Genomic DNA, 14596 nt, shown 5'->3' with positions numbered 1-14596 from the left:
AATTCATCCAGATCATCGCATGCAGTGTATGCATATTAGTTCCACATGATCTTAGTTTTCCAGCCTAAACCAAGATCATCGTGGGTCAAGACCATCGCTTAAGCGAATGTGGGTAGTAAGATATGCATATATACTGGATAATGTCTGGCAACTCTTGGCGATTCCCTTCCGTTCTAGTGCTCACCCTCTTGCCGCTTTTCCTCACTGAGTAGAATTGAGGACGCCCCTTAGCGACCTGAGCTGGTCAGTGGTCATTCCGTAATTAAACTGACCCCACTCTCTGAGCCTGACCTGTAGCCTGATTTACTTACTGAGCCTGACCTGATTTGATCACTGATGATCCGAGCATCCTTGATTTGCTTACTAAGCTCTGACGAGCGACTGGGCGACATGAGTAAGCTGGCTTAATAAAACGTGACACGCTAACTAACTAACTAGCCCGATTCCTGTGCAATTTTTTATTCTCAGATAACATCTCCTATCCCCCCAACAAAGTGTTGGCGTCGTAAGTTTACCACTGACTTGGCGATCTTTCCCTGTGCAAGCGGAATGTACGTATTTTGTGATTGGATATTTGCCCTATTCTAGATTTTATGCTCCTAGAAGCATTCTTCTTCACTTCCCGTGATACATTGGTCAGATTTGAGAGGTCTACAGAGGCAAATGTGATGAAGTGTGATTCCTTGATGGACGAGGATATTTTGGTTGGAAAGATCTTGGGGGGTTCGACGTTATGCCATGTTCGCGATATTGTGTGGAACAGACGGGAACGAAAGATCTGCTATCCGCATATGCCCAATCAATTGCTCCTGGAAGCATCAGTGTGTTCCTAGGAATCCCTTAAGGCGTGCGGGAGTTTAAGCCAATAAACTCGTCTGTTCAGGTAAGATATTCTTCTAGGTTTCCAGGAGCTTGAGTTTTACCAGGGCATCATATTATTGCCGCCTATTCTTAATGAGATTATCATCACTCGCCTACTTCGAGATGAGACATTGGTTTTCAAGGAAGAAGACGGACCTGGCGCATCAGGGTTGGAAAAGTGTTCTCCAAGTAGGAAAAGACACCACAAGTCGTCAAATCTAATCTTGTAAGGAGGAGTCTCACTGTTGGAATCCTTGAAATTGGTGATACAGGGGCATAAGCTGTGTTTCGACGAAATTGACGTATACACGCATGACTCTCAGTGCCTTAACACTGTGTATGATATCTGCAGAATGTGTTCCTTCCGAGTCACTTCTGCTGCGAGACATAATGACTTCTCCAGCTTTCGTACTGACCGCATTTCCACAGACCGGAACTAGTTGAGTATCGCCAGTGGATTGTTCGTGTTAAAGATCGGTGCCTTTAGCTTCTAGCTGACCGAGTATCCCTTGCATGGTATCGTGGTGGTGGATCAGAGGCTGCAAAGATCGTAATCCGCGTTTTTCGACCGTAGCATATCACATTATTGAGAATGATGAGAAGAGGCAAAGATTGGATTCGAAACCTGTAAGGTGACCTCTTACTGGGCGTGGAGCTGGATCTAGAATTGAAATTTGCTTGATTATCCCGGATGAGGACGCCATATCTGGTCATGAACTGTCTAGGCTGGCGCTCCGGCAGACCCAGCAAAACGATAGAAGTTCTGCAAATCTCCTCCATGCAGCTCAATCAAAAACTCGCAATTCTCGCATGGATCGGCAACTCTAGTCCAAAAATTGCCGCTGAGAGTATCTTCATACTGTGCTGCCTTCAGCGCTTTCTTGCGTAGAGCTAGGCCGTGAACATTTTGATTGTTCACATCAAGCCCGCTATACATGATGTTGCATTAATATAGCTTGTTGCCGCAAGAAAGTAGAGAATCACTTACGCAAAAGATGAACTATGGGGTATGTCTCCGCGCAATTGCCGATGGTTTGGTATATTTCGGGCTTCTTGTTGAAGGACCATCCAGACAGCGTGACAGGATCACCCCCCACAAGCCAGTATCTTCCTCGCTTAACAGGCAAGGGCCAAGACCCAACAAGGTTATCCTTGAGAACGCATCCACCAAGCGAAGCACCGAGAAAGAATTTATCCGCGCCCGGTACCCAGAGGCAGCTGTACATAGCCGGCTTATGTATAGTGTCGAGAAGCTGATTACACCACTGGCCATACATTGCTGTTAGAGGCAGGTAGAAGTTACGCTTCGTTGCTCCTTGCGGAGCAATGCCAGGTGTCGAAATGAACAAGCCGAGCAAATCTGTCGGGCTCCAGTAAGGGATACGATCATGTTTGTGCTTTCTAAGCTTGAACTTAGAGATTCCCCGACAATGCTGGCTGTTCCATCTAGGGTTGAACTTCCGCAGAATATGATGAGGCGGGTTCAATCTCGCGTCTGGTGACCGATATTCTGTCCCAACGGGTGCACTACGTCACATGTTAGTTTGCTCACCCTAATTAGAGAGGACCGCAGAGAAGCAGAGGGGACTAATTTGATAGTTCATGGGTACCTGAGTTCCCTGATCTCCCGGCATATATCTGCCAATTTAGCCCCATCTGCAACAGGAGCGCCAAAATGCACGGGCGACACGACAACAGAGCAAAGGAAATTAATGATCTAGTCGTACAAAAAGGTGGGTCAGTAAATGCTTCTCGCTCTCTTAGAGGTGGCCGCTAGGATTGATTACCATATCGCGGCTCCATGTATACGCTGCCCGGATATCAACTTGCCCATTGAAGGCTAGTAGGATCTGCTCTGAGAAGGGAGCGGCAGCAGCCGGGCCTAACTGACCATGAATCATGTCGATGAAATTTCTCACGGGCCACAATAGAGTGTAGACGGGGAAGGCAAAACTACGACGACAACGAAAAGTGGGAGGTCTTGAGATTTCGGTGTTGACATTATGCCTATCTAGATAAATATAGAAGGAACGCACGGCAACGGGGCCCCCGAAGATAGGAACCCCTCCAAGTTCATTTATCTAAGAATTTTCTTGGTCTTTAAGGCCTCCTCTCCCTTTTCCTTCATAATCTTGATGATTTCATCCAGTGTTGTCGGAGAGGTGATTTCAGAGACAGCGAGATCGATGCAATACCAGAAGTAGAACTTTCCGCCGGCTTCAAACATGTAAGTAAGGCCTCTGTAATTAAACATGATCGGGCGGCCTATTCCAAGATTCAACTCTGCACACAGCCATTGTCCTACACTATCATCTGCCTCCCAGTCATCCTCGTCCTCGAGGTCCTCGGGTTTTGTGCCCCACCCGGGGGGTGGGTCAGTCTAAGATCTATATTAGGGTTTAGTACAAAGTTTTGACAGCGACAGGCTTACCACGATGGCCATTATGTTGGATTTGATAATAGAGCAGAGTTTTGGGTATGTAAGGTGAGTGAATGGGTAGGTTCGTGAGGTCGGAAATGCGTCATGAACGGCGGCGAGTGGACTCAAAAGTTTCAAGCCCACCCCGCCGTTCAGATAGGAATGCGATTAGTCATCATGTGACAGGTGGGTACAATTCAGTCCAAGCACAATTTCTCTAAATTGAATATGTCTCTCGTGGCTCTATAGGCTTTGCCATATTTCCATGGCCATTCAGACCACCTACCCTGTACAAGCTAATGATGCTCCTCTATACATCACAATTGAGAAAATGAGCGAATGGAGCCCCTACTCGTGACCATCGACGGGAAGCATCATGTTGTACTCAAGTGTGATTGAGTGAAACCCCATCAAGAATAGAAAGGCAAAAGCTCCGGGAATGTCGAAGCTTTTCCAGTCTGCCATAATAGCGCTCACAGTGCGATGAGCAAGAAGCGCGGAGTGCGGAGGTTGTCAGTCAGGAGTAGCGAAAGTATTTCTGCTACTAAATCTTACTTATTACCTAGCAGGCATATAGTACTAGTCAACAAATCGGTATCATTTATCATGGATTATATTGATGGCACTACAAAAATAAACTACGGACACGGGAAGTTGAATCCTAATGGGTGAATCATAATTTCCCTTCGGTTCATTCTGAGTTGTATATCAAATAGAGCTTTGGTTTCCTAATATAATATCAACGTTTCTTGCGGCATCATCTACATTGAATGAATCATGTAACATCCATAAAGCTACAACAGAAAGTGTGGAACTATCTGAATGAAGGTGGCATATCGACTGTAGAATATCTGTGGAATTGACAGCTATATGACGTGGCAGAACTTGGCTATTTGAGGACGACTCTTAAAGCGAGGGATGGCGGGGGCACAGCTATCCCATCACCTGCTCATTGATGAGGTCGAGATTCCACAACCCACTGCTTCTGTAACGTTAGTAAGCCTGAAAACTGATTCCAAAAACATACGCGAGGCATACGTTACGCAGTAAAATTCCCAATTTCGTTGATTCAAATGAAACTCAAGAAAATGCAATGTCTGTAGACAGCTAAGTCCTGGACTTTACCTTTTTTTAAATGTATATCTAATGGCTAGCAAATAAGTCTAAACTAAAGGACTAAACATGCCTGTACACGACTGCTCTATCTCGTATATCGTTTACTTTGAATCAGCAAGTATGCCGTTCTCAAAGTCATTCTCGCTACAACCCCGTCGCTGACGAGCAGCGCCCTCATTAGGGAAATGCATCGGCGTAGGAAGAGACGCATCGCTTGGACGCCGGCGACGAACGAGCTGATAACCCCGGTCGAGTTCAATCTCGATTGCCTCGCGGACTTTCAAGGCACTGATCGCGGGCCAGACGCCGCGCTCGCCTTTTAATGTCCAGTCTGCTACCCTGGCGCGGGTGGGCTGTTGGAAGAGCTTGGGTAGGTCGTTGATAGATAGATCCGGGACGAGGGTGAGATTAGCTCCCGGGATGGTTTCGTCGATGAGGAGTCGGCTAAGCGATGCTGGGAGGAGACCCATGTAATCGAGTTGGCGAAGTCGGTGACGGAGTTCGACTAGTGTAAGTCGCATCATAGAGCGGGATAGATTGCTCCAGCCTGTTTGGCGGCGGTCGAGGAGGTTTAGCTCGGAGCGGAGGAATGGGATTAGGTAGGGGCGGGCTTGGGAGACGATGAAGTGGTTGACGTTGAAGAGTTCGGCGATTCGGGAGAGGGGGGATTCGCCGTCGCTGTAGGTGACGTGTCTCCAGGGTTGGAATACAGCCTCCTTTGTGTGTGGCCAAGGGACGATTGAGCCGGTTTCGTCTTTGCAGTAGATTGTAACTGGTGAAGAGAGTATAGAGACTGATGAGGCATTGGAAGCCGCCGCAGCGGACCAGATAAGCTGTTGGACAGGTCAGTCGATGGCTTCGTCATATCAAGCAGAGCAATCTAAAGTCAATACACGAATAAAATGTAGAACATACCACATTCGGCGCAGTCAGATAATTGAGCAGATTGGGTGTACCAGTCTTGCCAGCCGTGGCAATCGTGATATTCAAGATCCGCTTGGACCGAGCATACGCCTCTTCAAAGGTCAAGTCGCCGACATTATCTCGAACACAGTCCTCCAACAACTCCATATCATATAAATGTCCCTTCCGAAGCAATCGCTTCATTCGCCGCACAAAAGTCGACATCCAACTCTCCTCCGCATGCTCTTTGCGTCGCTGATCAAAGGCGGATAGATCAATCGTTTCGCCTTCAAGCAAAGCAAGTAGTTCGCTTTCAGGGTGAATACCCACCAGCGCTGCAATCATAGCCCCAGTCGCGGTACCTGTGATAATTCGAGGAAGAAGGCCCTGTAAATGCAACGCCTTGACGACGCCGAGATGGCACAGTCCAAAAGCCGATCCACCCTGTAGCAGCAGCGTCGTGCGTCCAAAGGCCTGACGAGTATCGTGTAGCAGTTCCAGCTTCGCCTGCGACGTGAACCCGCTCGCCTGCATATGTGCAGGTTGTAGCGAGGCCACGTACTGGATGGACAGAGCGACTTGCGTGATGTAGTCATCAATTAGGAGTTTCGTTCCGGCGTATGCATGGGTAAATAACTTGGTGGATGTGATATTGCCCAGATTGCGCACGAGGCCGGAGCGAAGGAGATTGACTAGTGTGAGAATGTCCTCGCCTTCGCGGGCACTCATCAGTGCCTCCAGCCGGCCGAGGATGAGCCGGTAGTCATAGTGTCGACTGACGGGATTTTGACGCCTGTATGCGATTAGTGGGAGCAAATTCACAACTTTGCCTAAGTCGGACTATACCATAGGTCCTTGCTCAAGAGCTCATCCAGCTCGAATGCAGCCTCCTCCCATCGCTCATAGCTCTGCGCTGTGGCCAGCGTGTGAAGCAAGCGGGTCTTTGGGGACTTTGATTTCCACCACGAGAACAATTTCTATATATTCGTGAGTCGTTTTTCTCCCATTGCTCGGCCAGAGTCTAAGCTGTCCGCGGGGGGTTGTTACGCCGTTGAATCGTTGAAGGTTGGGAAGTCCTCCAACCCACCACGTTCTACTCCCCGCGGAGCTAGCTAGCTGACCCTGGGATGGAACAACTCACCTGCTTCCAGAACTGGGCGACGTCCAGCATCATCCCGAAGATTGCGGAGAGAATACTCCACAGACCGAGCAGCCAGGACCCCATTTGCGCGCGATCAGAGGAATTCCAGCTCGGGGGGGGAAGGCCTGCCGGTGGAGCGCCGCTTTCACATGCTATTTATGGCGTCACGCGCTGGGCTTCGCAGTTGCAAAAGCAAAGCGAGCGATAAGGCCGGATCGAGGGTGGAAGGCCAGTGCAGGTGATGAATTAAGTTGTTAACAGGGAAATTGTATCGTAGACTTTGTGTATTGTAGACTGCAGAGCACGCGGGAGGGCCAAAGCGGTTGATGTTGGGGTGGCAGGCCTGACGGACGGACTGCCGAGAGTTGAGTGGTTGAAGTTGTGTTAATCGGGAGTGGCCAGTTCGTTCGCCCGTAGCAGGAGCCCAGAGATACCAACACCGTCTCCTCCCTTGGGCATGAATTGATGTATTTCGCTGTCCAAGTCGGATTCTACAAGTTATTACATCTAATAGATATGCTCAGGCCATTATCGATGGTATTTCCACCTCAAGTCTTCTACTCGACGGTCGGATCATGCAAGAAGCATCATGAATAGAAGAAATAATCGACAATACAATTGCACTTTCGTTACATGCCTCATTACAAAGTTTGATGCGTGAAGTGGAAAGGAAAATTGTGAATTTTGCAAGGTCGTTTGTTTTTTATCATTTCGCTTTGCTTCCCTAAAATGCAAGTAGGCGAAATTAAAAAAGAAAGCTTCTCCCGGACACCCGAACCCAATTCAAGGCGACATTTTCTTTACTCCTCGATGATGTTGCCCCGCTCCGACACGTACAGACCGTCCAAGAACTACAGGGAAAAAGGAATTAGTACATGTGTCGTAGTCGTAGAAGTGGAACACTTCAATCCCAGTTTCCCAGGCACGGAAGGGAAAGGATAATTATCCAAAACTTACCTTACGGATATCCTTGTTCCGGACACGGCAGATCTGCTGAATGTCGGCGGCGCTCTGGGAGACGTCCTCCAGGGAGTTGCCGGAGAGCTGGAGCTCATCCTTGACGTTGGCAGAGGTGATAATATCAACGCCGGGGCGGGCAGAGACGCGGCGGACGTACTTCTCACCCAGGAAGTTGCGGATCTCGATGTCGGAGCCGCCGGTCTCGGCGTTCTTCTCGATGTTGACGTTGATGGGGAAATGGGCGTAGACGTAGCGCATCTTGTACAGGAAGCCGCGGGTAACACCGATGATCAAGTTGTTGATGATGGTGCGGACGGTGCGGAGGGTAGCGACACCCTTGCGAGCACCGTGGTGCAGCTCGATCGAGATGATGTCCTTCTCGGGGCGACCGAAGGTAACGGCGACGTGGGACAGGTCCTTGACGAGCTTGCCGCGGGGGCCCTCGACGGTCACAACCCGCGAACGAATGTGAACCTTCACTGTAAGGAAGAAAAAAGAGATAATCAGCCGGGTCTGTTCTTTTTGCAACTAGTTTATTTTTGCGCGTGTGCATGATTTTCCATCCAGGGACGGTGTTCCAGTTCCAGATTCCAACAAGATGCTCAAAATCTTGGGAATTTTTCCACCTCTTGCTGGTGAGTGATAGCGGCGTTGTCGCAGTCGATATAGAGATTTTCGTAGTATTCTCCTTTCGCCTTTCCTCTCTGTTGCTCATGGTCTTGTCTTGCCATGTCCCACAAAGAGAGGCGCAACTATCTCCCACCACCGTTTCCCACAACACACATCCCTGAAATCCAAATCTCTTTTCCTCCGAAAAGCAAGAAAAAGTCGTAGCTCACCATTGTCCGGAATGGGCAGCCGTTCCTCGGAGTGAATGTACCGCATCTTGACTGCGTGGGTGGAATTGGCCGAGGGGGTTGAATTGTCGATGTCGGGAGGATCAAAATTCGGCTTGGAGTTGATGGTGGAGCGAAATTGCACGTCACGAGATTGTGCGTCGCTTAGGGCCTGTTCGGGATTAGCGTAGGGTTGCTTATCGGGTGATCTTTATCATCACGTGATTGGTTATGAGCGGACATTTGTAACCTGATTGATATGGCATTTCAGTTTGTCTGGGTTGCTCAATGGAAATTATGTAATGGTCACGTGGTCAAAAGCTCGCGCTCGCGCTCGATTCTTTGATACAAATTATGTACACTACCCAATAACAACTCAATAAACGCCGGTCCGTATCCAGGACATGGTCATGACAAAAGATAGTTCAACAATTGCAGTCCTCCCTCACAATTACGCAGATTCCGGAGTCTTATGCACGACCTCCGCAATCCACTTCCCGCCCAGTTGTCGTAGCTTCGATGCCAGCTCGTCGCTCTGATCCAGGGCAGCCACGTCGTCTCCACCTCCAATACTCTTGCCATTCACCAGGACATTGGGAACAGTTCCCCGTCCGGTATTCTCCTTCAGAAGTTGTTGAAGAGCCGGTCCGATCGGGTGCTGGTCGAGCTCAACGACGAATGGCTCTGGTGTGATATCGTAGTGGCCCAGCAAGATATTCTTGGCTCTCTTGCTGTGCGGACAATAGGATTTGGAGAATATGATGACTAGAGCAGGATTGCGGGTTAGTATTGGGTTTTAAAACTCTTTGGAAATGCGTAGCAATCAAGCCGCCGTAGTGGACAGCGCAATCATACCTGGAGCTCTCTTCAGAATCGAGTTCAGCTCGCTCTTTGCATCCAGCTGCTCGGCGCTCTCCTTCTCATCTTCCACCTTCTTGTCCTCGTCCGATGCCCCCGTATTCAAAGACGAATCCTGCACACCCTTGGCCTTGGGCACCGTCATCTTCGTCCGCCCCGCAATAGGAATCTCCTCCATTTCCTCGTTCTTGTTCTCCGTCCCCTTCGCCAGCGGCACAGCGGGTCGCTCGACATCAGCACTGCCAACCTGCGCACCTCCAGCGCCGGTGCCGGGCTTGACAGTAGTATCCTGGATCTTATCGTTCGGTTTCGTATGCTTCGCCTCTTCCTTGGCCCGCATGGCTTCCAGTGTAGATCGGTAGAACTTCTGGTTCTGTATTTTGCTCGCTTCGTCCTATAACGCAAACAGTCCGTCAGAAGCATACTCCAAGAAACGTGTGCAGAATTGGAAAGAAAGCGCGGTGGCAAGCAAGACGTAGAGGGGCTTCTCAAGTCATACCGAGTAATAAAAGGTCAAGACCAAGATCGCAATAACAGCGACGACAAGCAGTCGCACACGCCGTTGGGAAGGCATCCTGACGCAATGCCGCTTTCACGCACTCCTAGTATCGTCGCTAAATGTCGTTCAAAGGCTCAGGGGGTGGTAGAAGTAGTAGATGCGACTAGGTTCGTAAGCAGGATGTTGGTTGGAAAAGGGAACCAAGTCTAGAACTGCAGCGACAGAGGCCGAGCATAGAAATGTCCCGAACCGCCGTGCTCCTCGGGGTCCAATCTGGTAGCGCAACGTAACAGGTTCGGCTGCGGGCGCCAAGAAATTGGTTGATCAAGCTTCTGCGCGCTGGCTTGGCTGGGTCATGGACGGTGTATTTTTTAGCGAATGGTGATATATTGCAGTGATGATTCTGAGACGGTGTTCGTGTTGATTGATTCAAGAATGCGCTGAATTAGGTATATAGCGTCTTGTGTGAGACATTTGGCGGTGGTTCTTGGGGGATGTGGGGATGGTTTCTGATTTCTAGGGGTAAGCGCCTGGTCAGCGTGTCATCCCTGAAGGCGGGCGGGACTGGGACCGGTCTGAGCGCGATGCTTGGCATGGGGTAAGCTACGGAGTGGCATGGTAAGAGGAAGCCTCTTAGCGAGCTACGTTATTTCATCAATTTGCAGGGCAGGTTCAATAAGATGAAATTAGTTTGAAAGCTGACATGGGTATTTTGCTAAATCACAGGGTTTTGGTCCAGGCGCGACTCCACATGAATCCATAGACGGGGCGTACATCAGCCACTATTAGGTTTATGTAGTATGGTGGTAGGGTGCATAATATGTGTAGGTAGAGGGAGAATAGCCAGGATTCGGGACCACAGAGCCTGCTGTGGTACCTGGTGGGAAGATGATGGTGACGATTACGGGTGATTAGGAAGTGGAATAGGACCACCGGGGTATGGTTGAGGGCAAGGGTAAACGTAACGCGTAGGAGTGAGGAAATGAGGGTCAAAGAGAAGAGAACGAGGAGGTTGAAGTGTGATGTCCAGGATCTTGAAGAAGGAAGAAGGTTTCATCTAACCATTCCTGATCAGGCTTGGAGGGAAAGACTCGGTCGTGTAGCCTGTTGAGCAGTCGCCCGACGACGACCCTGGACGATGGTCGTCCAGTCTTCCCACTCCTTGGCAATCTCGGTCAGGACATTGCCCATCACGCTCGCAGAGGCCATAAGACCGTGGCCTTCGCCCTCGAGGATTCGCACCTCGCAGCGCCGCATTGTCTTGCCCAGCCATTGGACATTTTCGACCGGCACGCGAGTGTCCTTGCTACCATGGTGGATCACAGTAGCTCGTGTGATATCCACGTAGCGGAATCCGATGGTCTGGCGACGTTCCAAGCATATCAAAAGGTCAACCGCAGGGTTGGCATTGGCGGTGGCCAGCGCCCAAATCTTGTGAGTGAGTCTGGTGTCATAGTCCCGCTGTCTTTCCACCTCTTCCTCTGGAGACTTGGCACGTGATCCGAGAGTCGCATCACTTTTTCTGTACGCTGCATGGGTGACATTCGATGGTTTGGAGGGTTCCACGGGCAGGGGAGATTTTGGCTCAATGCTCGAAGTGGCGGCTGGTAGGGCAGGGGCCTCTTCCTTGGGGGCTTCTTTGGTGGTCTTCTTCTTCGCTCGTCGTGGAGACTTGGGTAGGCTAGTAGTGATGCTAGCACTAGTAGCACTCATGAAGCTGGTGTTGGCCACTTTGAGAAGAGACGTGGGAAGAGCACGGAGGATTCTTTGAGAGTAAGGGACGGCATTGGTGGGCACGGGCTCTTTCTGGGAGCCGATGCTGGAAAGTTGGGACGGAGGGATCCAGGGAGCAAGGAGATGGATGCGCCCGCGGATGTGCTGAGGGATTCGCAAGGCCGTGGCCAGAGCGTAGATGGCACCGGCCGAGTGAGCCAGGATGGAGAATTTAGTCACCCGTAGATAGTTACACACAATGGCAACATCATCTACTCGGGAGTTAGCCGGAGAAATGACTACAAAGAATAAATAGAACAAAACTTACCTGGCCAACTGAGAGGAGTGCTGGGTTCATCCAGTTGATGTGGCCCACTTTCACCAACCCCGGGACGGTCGAGGGTTACCAAGCGCAGGTTCAGCGTCCGGGCAAGCTCATCATAGAATGCCATGAGATACCGGGTGAGTCCCATGCCGAGACAGCAAAGAACAACGTGACCCTTGGGATCGCCCACCTCAGAAAATGCGATGGTGCGGCCCGTAGTTGGGTGGGGTACTTTCTGGGTGAGTTTCGGAGAGAAGATATAATCGTCCACAGCCAGGTCGATCGAATCTGCACTGGATGGTCTCTCATTATTAAGTGAGTGACGGCCGACCAGTGTAGGACCAGATGGCGTTCGGCGATGGGACAGGGTGGGAGAGGTGGGCTCCAAGGACCGTCTGTAACCGTTTTTCTCATGCTCGAGTTTGTCAGACGACTGTCTTTGCATCTGGGGAGAGAAGTTGGTAGGCTTGGAAGACAATGGTTGACCCGGCCTTCCGGCACGGCTCTTGCCAGTCATGACTGATGGCGACGGAGCACTTTCATTCATGGCCGAACGATCATAGACAGAGCCGTTCTGCGGTTTGGAGAGGCGGCTCTGATCCACTTGGCTGGTGCTGCGTGATGGCTTCGACGGTTTGACAGGTGTGGTCGTTGTAGACTTGCTGGGGCTATCATCAACTTCCAGCTCACTTTTGATCTTCTGTTGCTGGTCTTTCAGCTCTTGGATCCTCCGAGTCACCTGCTCCGCGTCGTTGCTCGATCCCGGCAGTCCATTCTCTGCAAGGGTGGAATCCCGGCTGGCAGTTGACGAGTATCGGCTGTGACGAGCAGACCTCCGCTTCTTCGAGCCGGAAGACTGGCTGTGTCGGTGACGCAGAGAAGAGTCCCGCGTGGGAATAATTCGACCGCTTCCAATACCACCAGGGGTATGGTGCGCGTCGGGGGTGTTCTGAATTGATGGCTGGTCCCGGGTCGGGGGGTGCTGGCAACTAAGCCCTCACTTAGTTCCTCTTTCACGCCATTCTCCGCCAGTCCACTCGGCCCATTTTCCTCGGCGACATCCGCCATGGAGTACATGGAGCGCAAACTGGCTCGACTCCGTGGAGTGTTGTGCCACAAACTATCGCTATGGCTGGTGGTCCGACGCAGGCGATCAGCCTTCGTTTCCTTATCGTTGTTGAACTCGCGCGATGACTTTTTCAACAAGCCAAAATGACCTTTCAAACTCTTCGTTCGTCCGGCGGAACTGTTCGACGCAATGCTAGGAGCCTTCGAGAGACGAGGGGCGGGCTCTGCGCTAATGGTCCCGAATACGGATTCTTCCGGTGCGGCCTTTAAAGATGTGTAGGAATCTCTTGATTCTGGCCGAACAATTGAATCTGCTGCTTTGAATGGTTTGAATCTCGGAGAGCGGGGGGATTTTGGCGATTTGGGAGATGGGGGCGCTCTGGCCATGCGAATAACGGGCGACGAGGCGGCATCATCTGGATGCAAGAGACTATGCGGGGGATCTTCGGTGGTTGCGTAGGAACCAAAGTTCATTCCAAATCCATTCTGCTTGGAAGGGGGGATGGTGAAGCACGGTGCAGTTTGCGGAACATCCGGCAGGCCAGGGTCGGAGGAATCTTTCGAGTCGATGCGCGGCACGTTGTCGAAATGCGAGTTCAGGGGTACCGAGATCGCGGATAGGGATGAGATCAGTGACGAGATGACTTCGGGCGACGTTGGATCTGTCGAGGAATTAGGGCCGTGGCCGCGCAGAGGGAGCGACTTGCGACGGCGACGGCGATTGAGTAAAGCGGATTCGGCCTGCTGGGGCGGCTCTGGGAAGGGCTCTTCGAGATGCATGGCGTTCAATAGTTCAGTCGTCTCAGGGATGGTATACCCGCCCGCGAGTCCGGGGGTTTCAGACACGGGGGGAGAGGGAAGATCAACGAGAGATGCAGGGTGGGAGTCGTCGAATGGCCACGCGCATGTTCTGCTGCAGTTGATGGATAACTGCTGCAGTTCCTCTGAAGGGGAGAGGGGCGCAAACCTAGTTATCGGGTTTTGCTTTGGCCCTAGTGAAAACCCCCTTACTGGTGGTGGAGGGACTGACAAGGAAAAATGAACGAGAGGAAGATTGAGAGAAAGAGAAAGAACAAAAATTCGAAGACGGCAGACGGGGAAAAAAAGAAAAGGAGTGTGGCAGGAGAGAAAGTTGAAGAGGATGAGTAGAAAAGAGGGGAATAAGGAGTGAACCTCTCGTGACTACTTCAAGACGAAGTCGAAGAACCTCCGGAGAAATGATCGCTCGTTTTTGGAGGCTGGTTTTAGCGTTCGCGAGTTCAGCTCCACCGGAATGGAGTCCAATTTCCCACTCGTTTGTGTACTTGCAAGTCACGAGTTTAACTTCGTACCACCACTGCTCCTCCTACGATGTACTACTCCCTACAGTAGTAACTAGTAAGTGTACCGAGTAACCTACTTGGGAATTTAGTTTAACGCCGTCCAGCTCCTTTGGGAAACTTTAACATCCGATCCATGGATCCCTCGTGGATTGGTCAATCTTGATTCTTATTTCTCCAGTCCGGTTATTCTTGTAGAGTTCGATGACCAGCGAGAAAACTCAATGCTTATATACTTCATAGTTTCAGCCTCAGTTCATTCCAGGTAGACCCTCTCGATCGAATGCCACCAAAAATGCAGGGTCTTCTAGAAGACCCTACGGGGCCAGAGCACATTTTCTGGAGTGTTGCCCATCCTGCCAAGTGATCGGCGCGATCTCGGAGATGAGCGCGTCCGGCATTATTCGAGGCGCAGGGTTGGGACGAACTGCATGGGGTATGCATCGAATAATCTGACAGGAGTCTGGAGCAGAGATGTGCGTCACCCATACTATACTCCGTACATGGTTCCAACTTCAAGATGAGATGGCTCGTGTTAATGATGCGAATAAACCTAAATACAGTAGTACGCACGGTTG

The 14596-nt window shown here is 50.7% G+C and overlaps 6 protein-coding genes across 6 annotated transcripts; all 6 read right to left on the bottom strand.

Moving 5' to 3' along the window:
• Nucleotides 1–1582: 1582 nt before the first annotated feature.
• N7458_011655 (uncharacterized protein) lies at nucleotides 1583–2762 on the bottom strand (the record flags this gene model as incomplete). The annotated part of the gene is made up of 4 exons (XM_056915037.1): nucleotides 1583–1790; nucleotides 1846–2388; nucleotides 2472–2578; nucleotides 2649–2762. 4 exons carry the CDS (start codon nucleotides 2760–2762, stop codon nucleotides 1583–1585), a joined length of 972 nt encoding a protein of 323 aa, XP_056759791.1.
• Nucleotides 2763–2938: 176 nt separating this feature from the next.
• N7458_011654 (uncharacterized protein) lies at nucleotides 2939–3304 on the bottom strand (the record flags this gene model as incomplete). The annotated part of the gene is made up of 2 exons (XM_056915036.1): nucleotides 2939–3241; nucleotides 3293–3304. 2 exons carry the CDS (start codon nucleotides 3302–3304, stop codon nucleotides 2939–2941), a joined length of 315 nt encoding a protein of 104 aa, XP_056759790.1.
• Nucleotides 3305–4497: 1193 nt separating this feature from the next.
• On the bottom strand, nucleotides 4498–6524 carry N7458_011653 (triacylglycerol lipase family protein; the record flags this gene model as incomplete). Its single annotated transcript, XM_056915035.1, has 4 exons — nucleotides 4498–5229; nucleotides 5312–6092; nucleotides 6146–6276; nucleotides 6441–6524. The coding sequence occupies 4 exons, from the start codon at nucleotides 6522–6524 to the stop codon at nucleotides 4498–4500; spliced, it is 1728 nt and encodes a 575-aa protein (XP_056759789.1).
• A 716-nt stretch (nucleotides 6525–7240) lies between these two features.
• N7458_011652 (60S ribosomal protein uL6) lies at nucleotides 7241–8285 on the bottom strand (the record flags this gene model as incomplete). Its single annotated transcript, XM_056915034.1, has 3 exons — nucleotides 7241–7291; nucleotides 7398–7879; nucleotides 8240–8285. The coding sequence occupies 3 exons, from the start codon at nucleotides 8283–8285 to the stop codon at nucleotides 7241–7243; spliced, it is 579 nt and encodes a 192-aa protein (XP_056759788.1).
• A 402-nt stretch (nucleotides 8286–8687) lies between these two features.
• On the bottom strand, nucleotides 8688–9668 carry N7458_011651 (glutaredoxin; the record flags this gene model as incomplete). The annotated part of the gene is made up of 3 exons (XM_056915033.1): nucleotides 8688–9001; nucleotides 9092–9488; nucleotides 9594–9668. The coding sequence occupies 3 exons, from the start codon at nucleotides 9666–9668 to the stop codon at nucleotides 8688–8690; spliced, it is 786 nt and encodes a 261-aa protein (XP_056759787.1).
• A 996-nt stretch (nucleotides 9669–10664) lies between these two features.
• N7458_011650 (alpha/beta fold hydrolase) lies at nucleotides 10665–13479 on the bottom strand (the record flags this gene model as incomplete). The annotated part of the gene is made up of 3 exons (XM_056915032.1): nucleotides 10665–11578; nucleotides 11635–12580; nucleotides 12622–13479. 3 exons carry the CDS (start codon nucleotides 13477–13479, stop codon nucleotides 10665–10667), a joined length of 2718 nt encoding a protein of 905 aa, XP_056759786.1.
• Nucleotides 13480–14596: the final 1117 nt, after the last annotated feature.

This window comes from Penicillium daleae (assembly GCF_028827525.1).
Source record: "Penicillium daleae strain IBT 16125 chromosome Unknown utg000009l_segment0_segment0, whole genome shotgun sequence".
Taxonomy (NCBI): Eukaryota; Fungi; Ascomycota; class Eurotiomycetes; order Eurotiales; family Aspergillaceae; genus Penicillium; species Penicillium daleae.
Note: the sequence above shows the minus strand (reverse complement) of the source record. Positions and strands in the feature narration are given on the sequence as shown.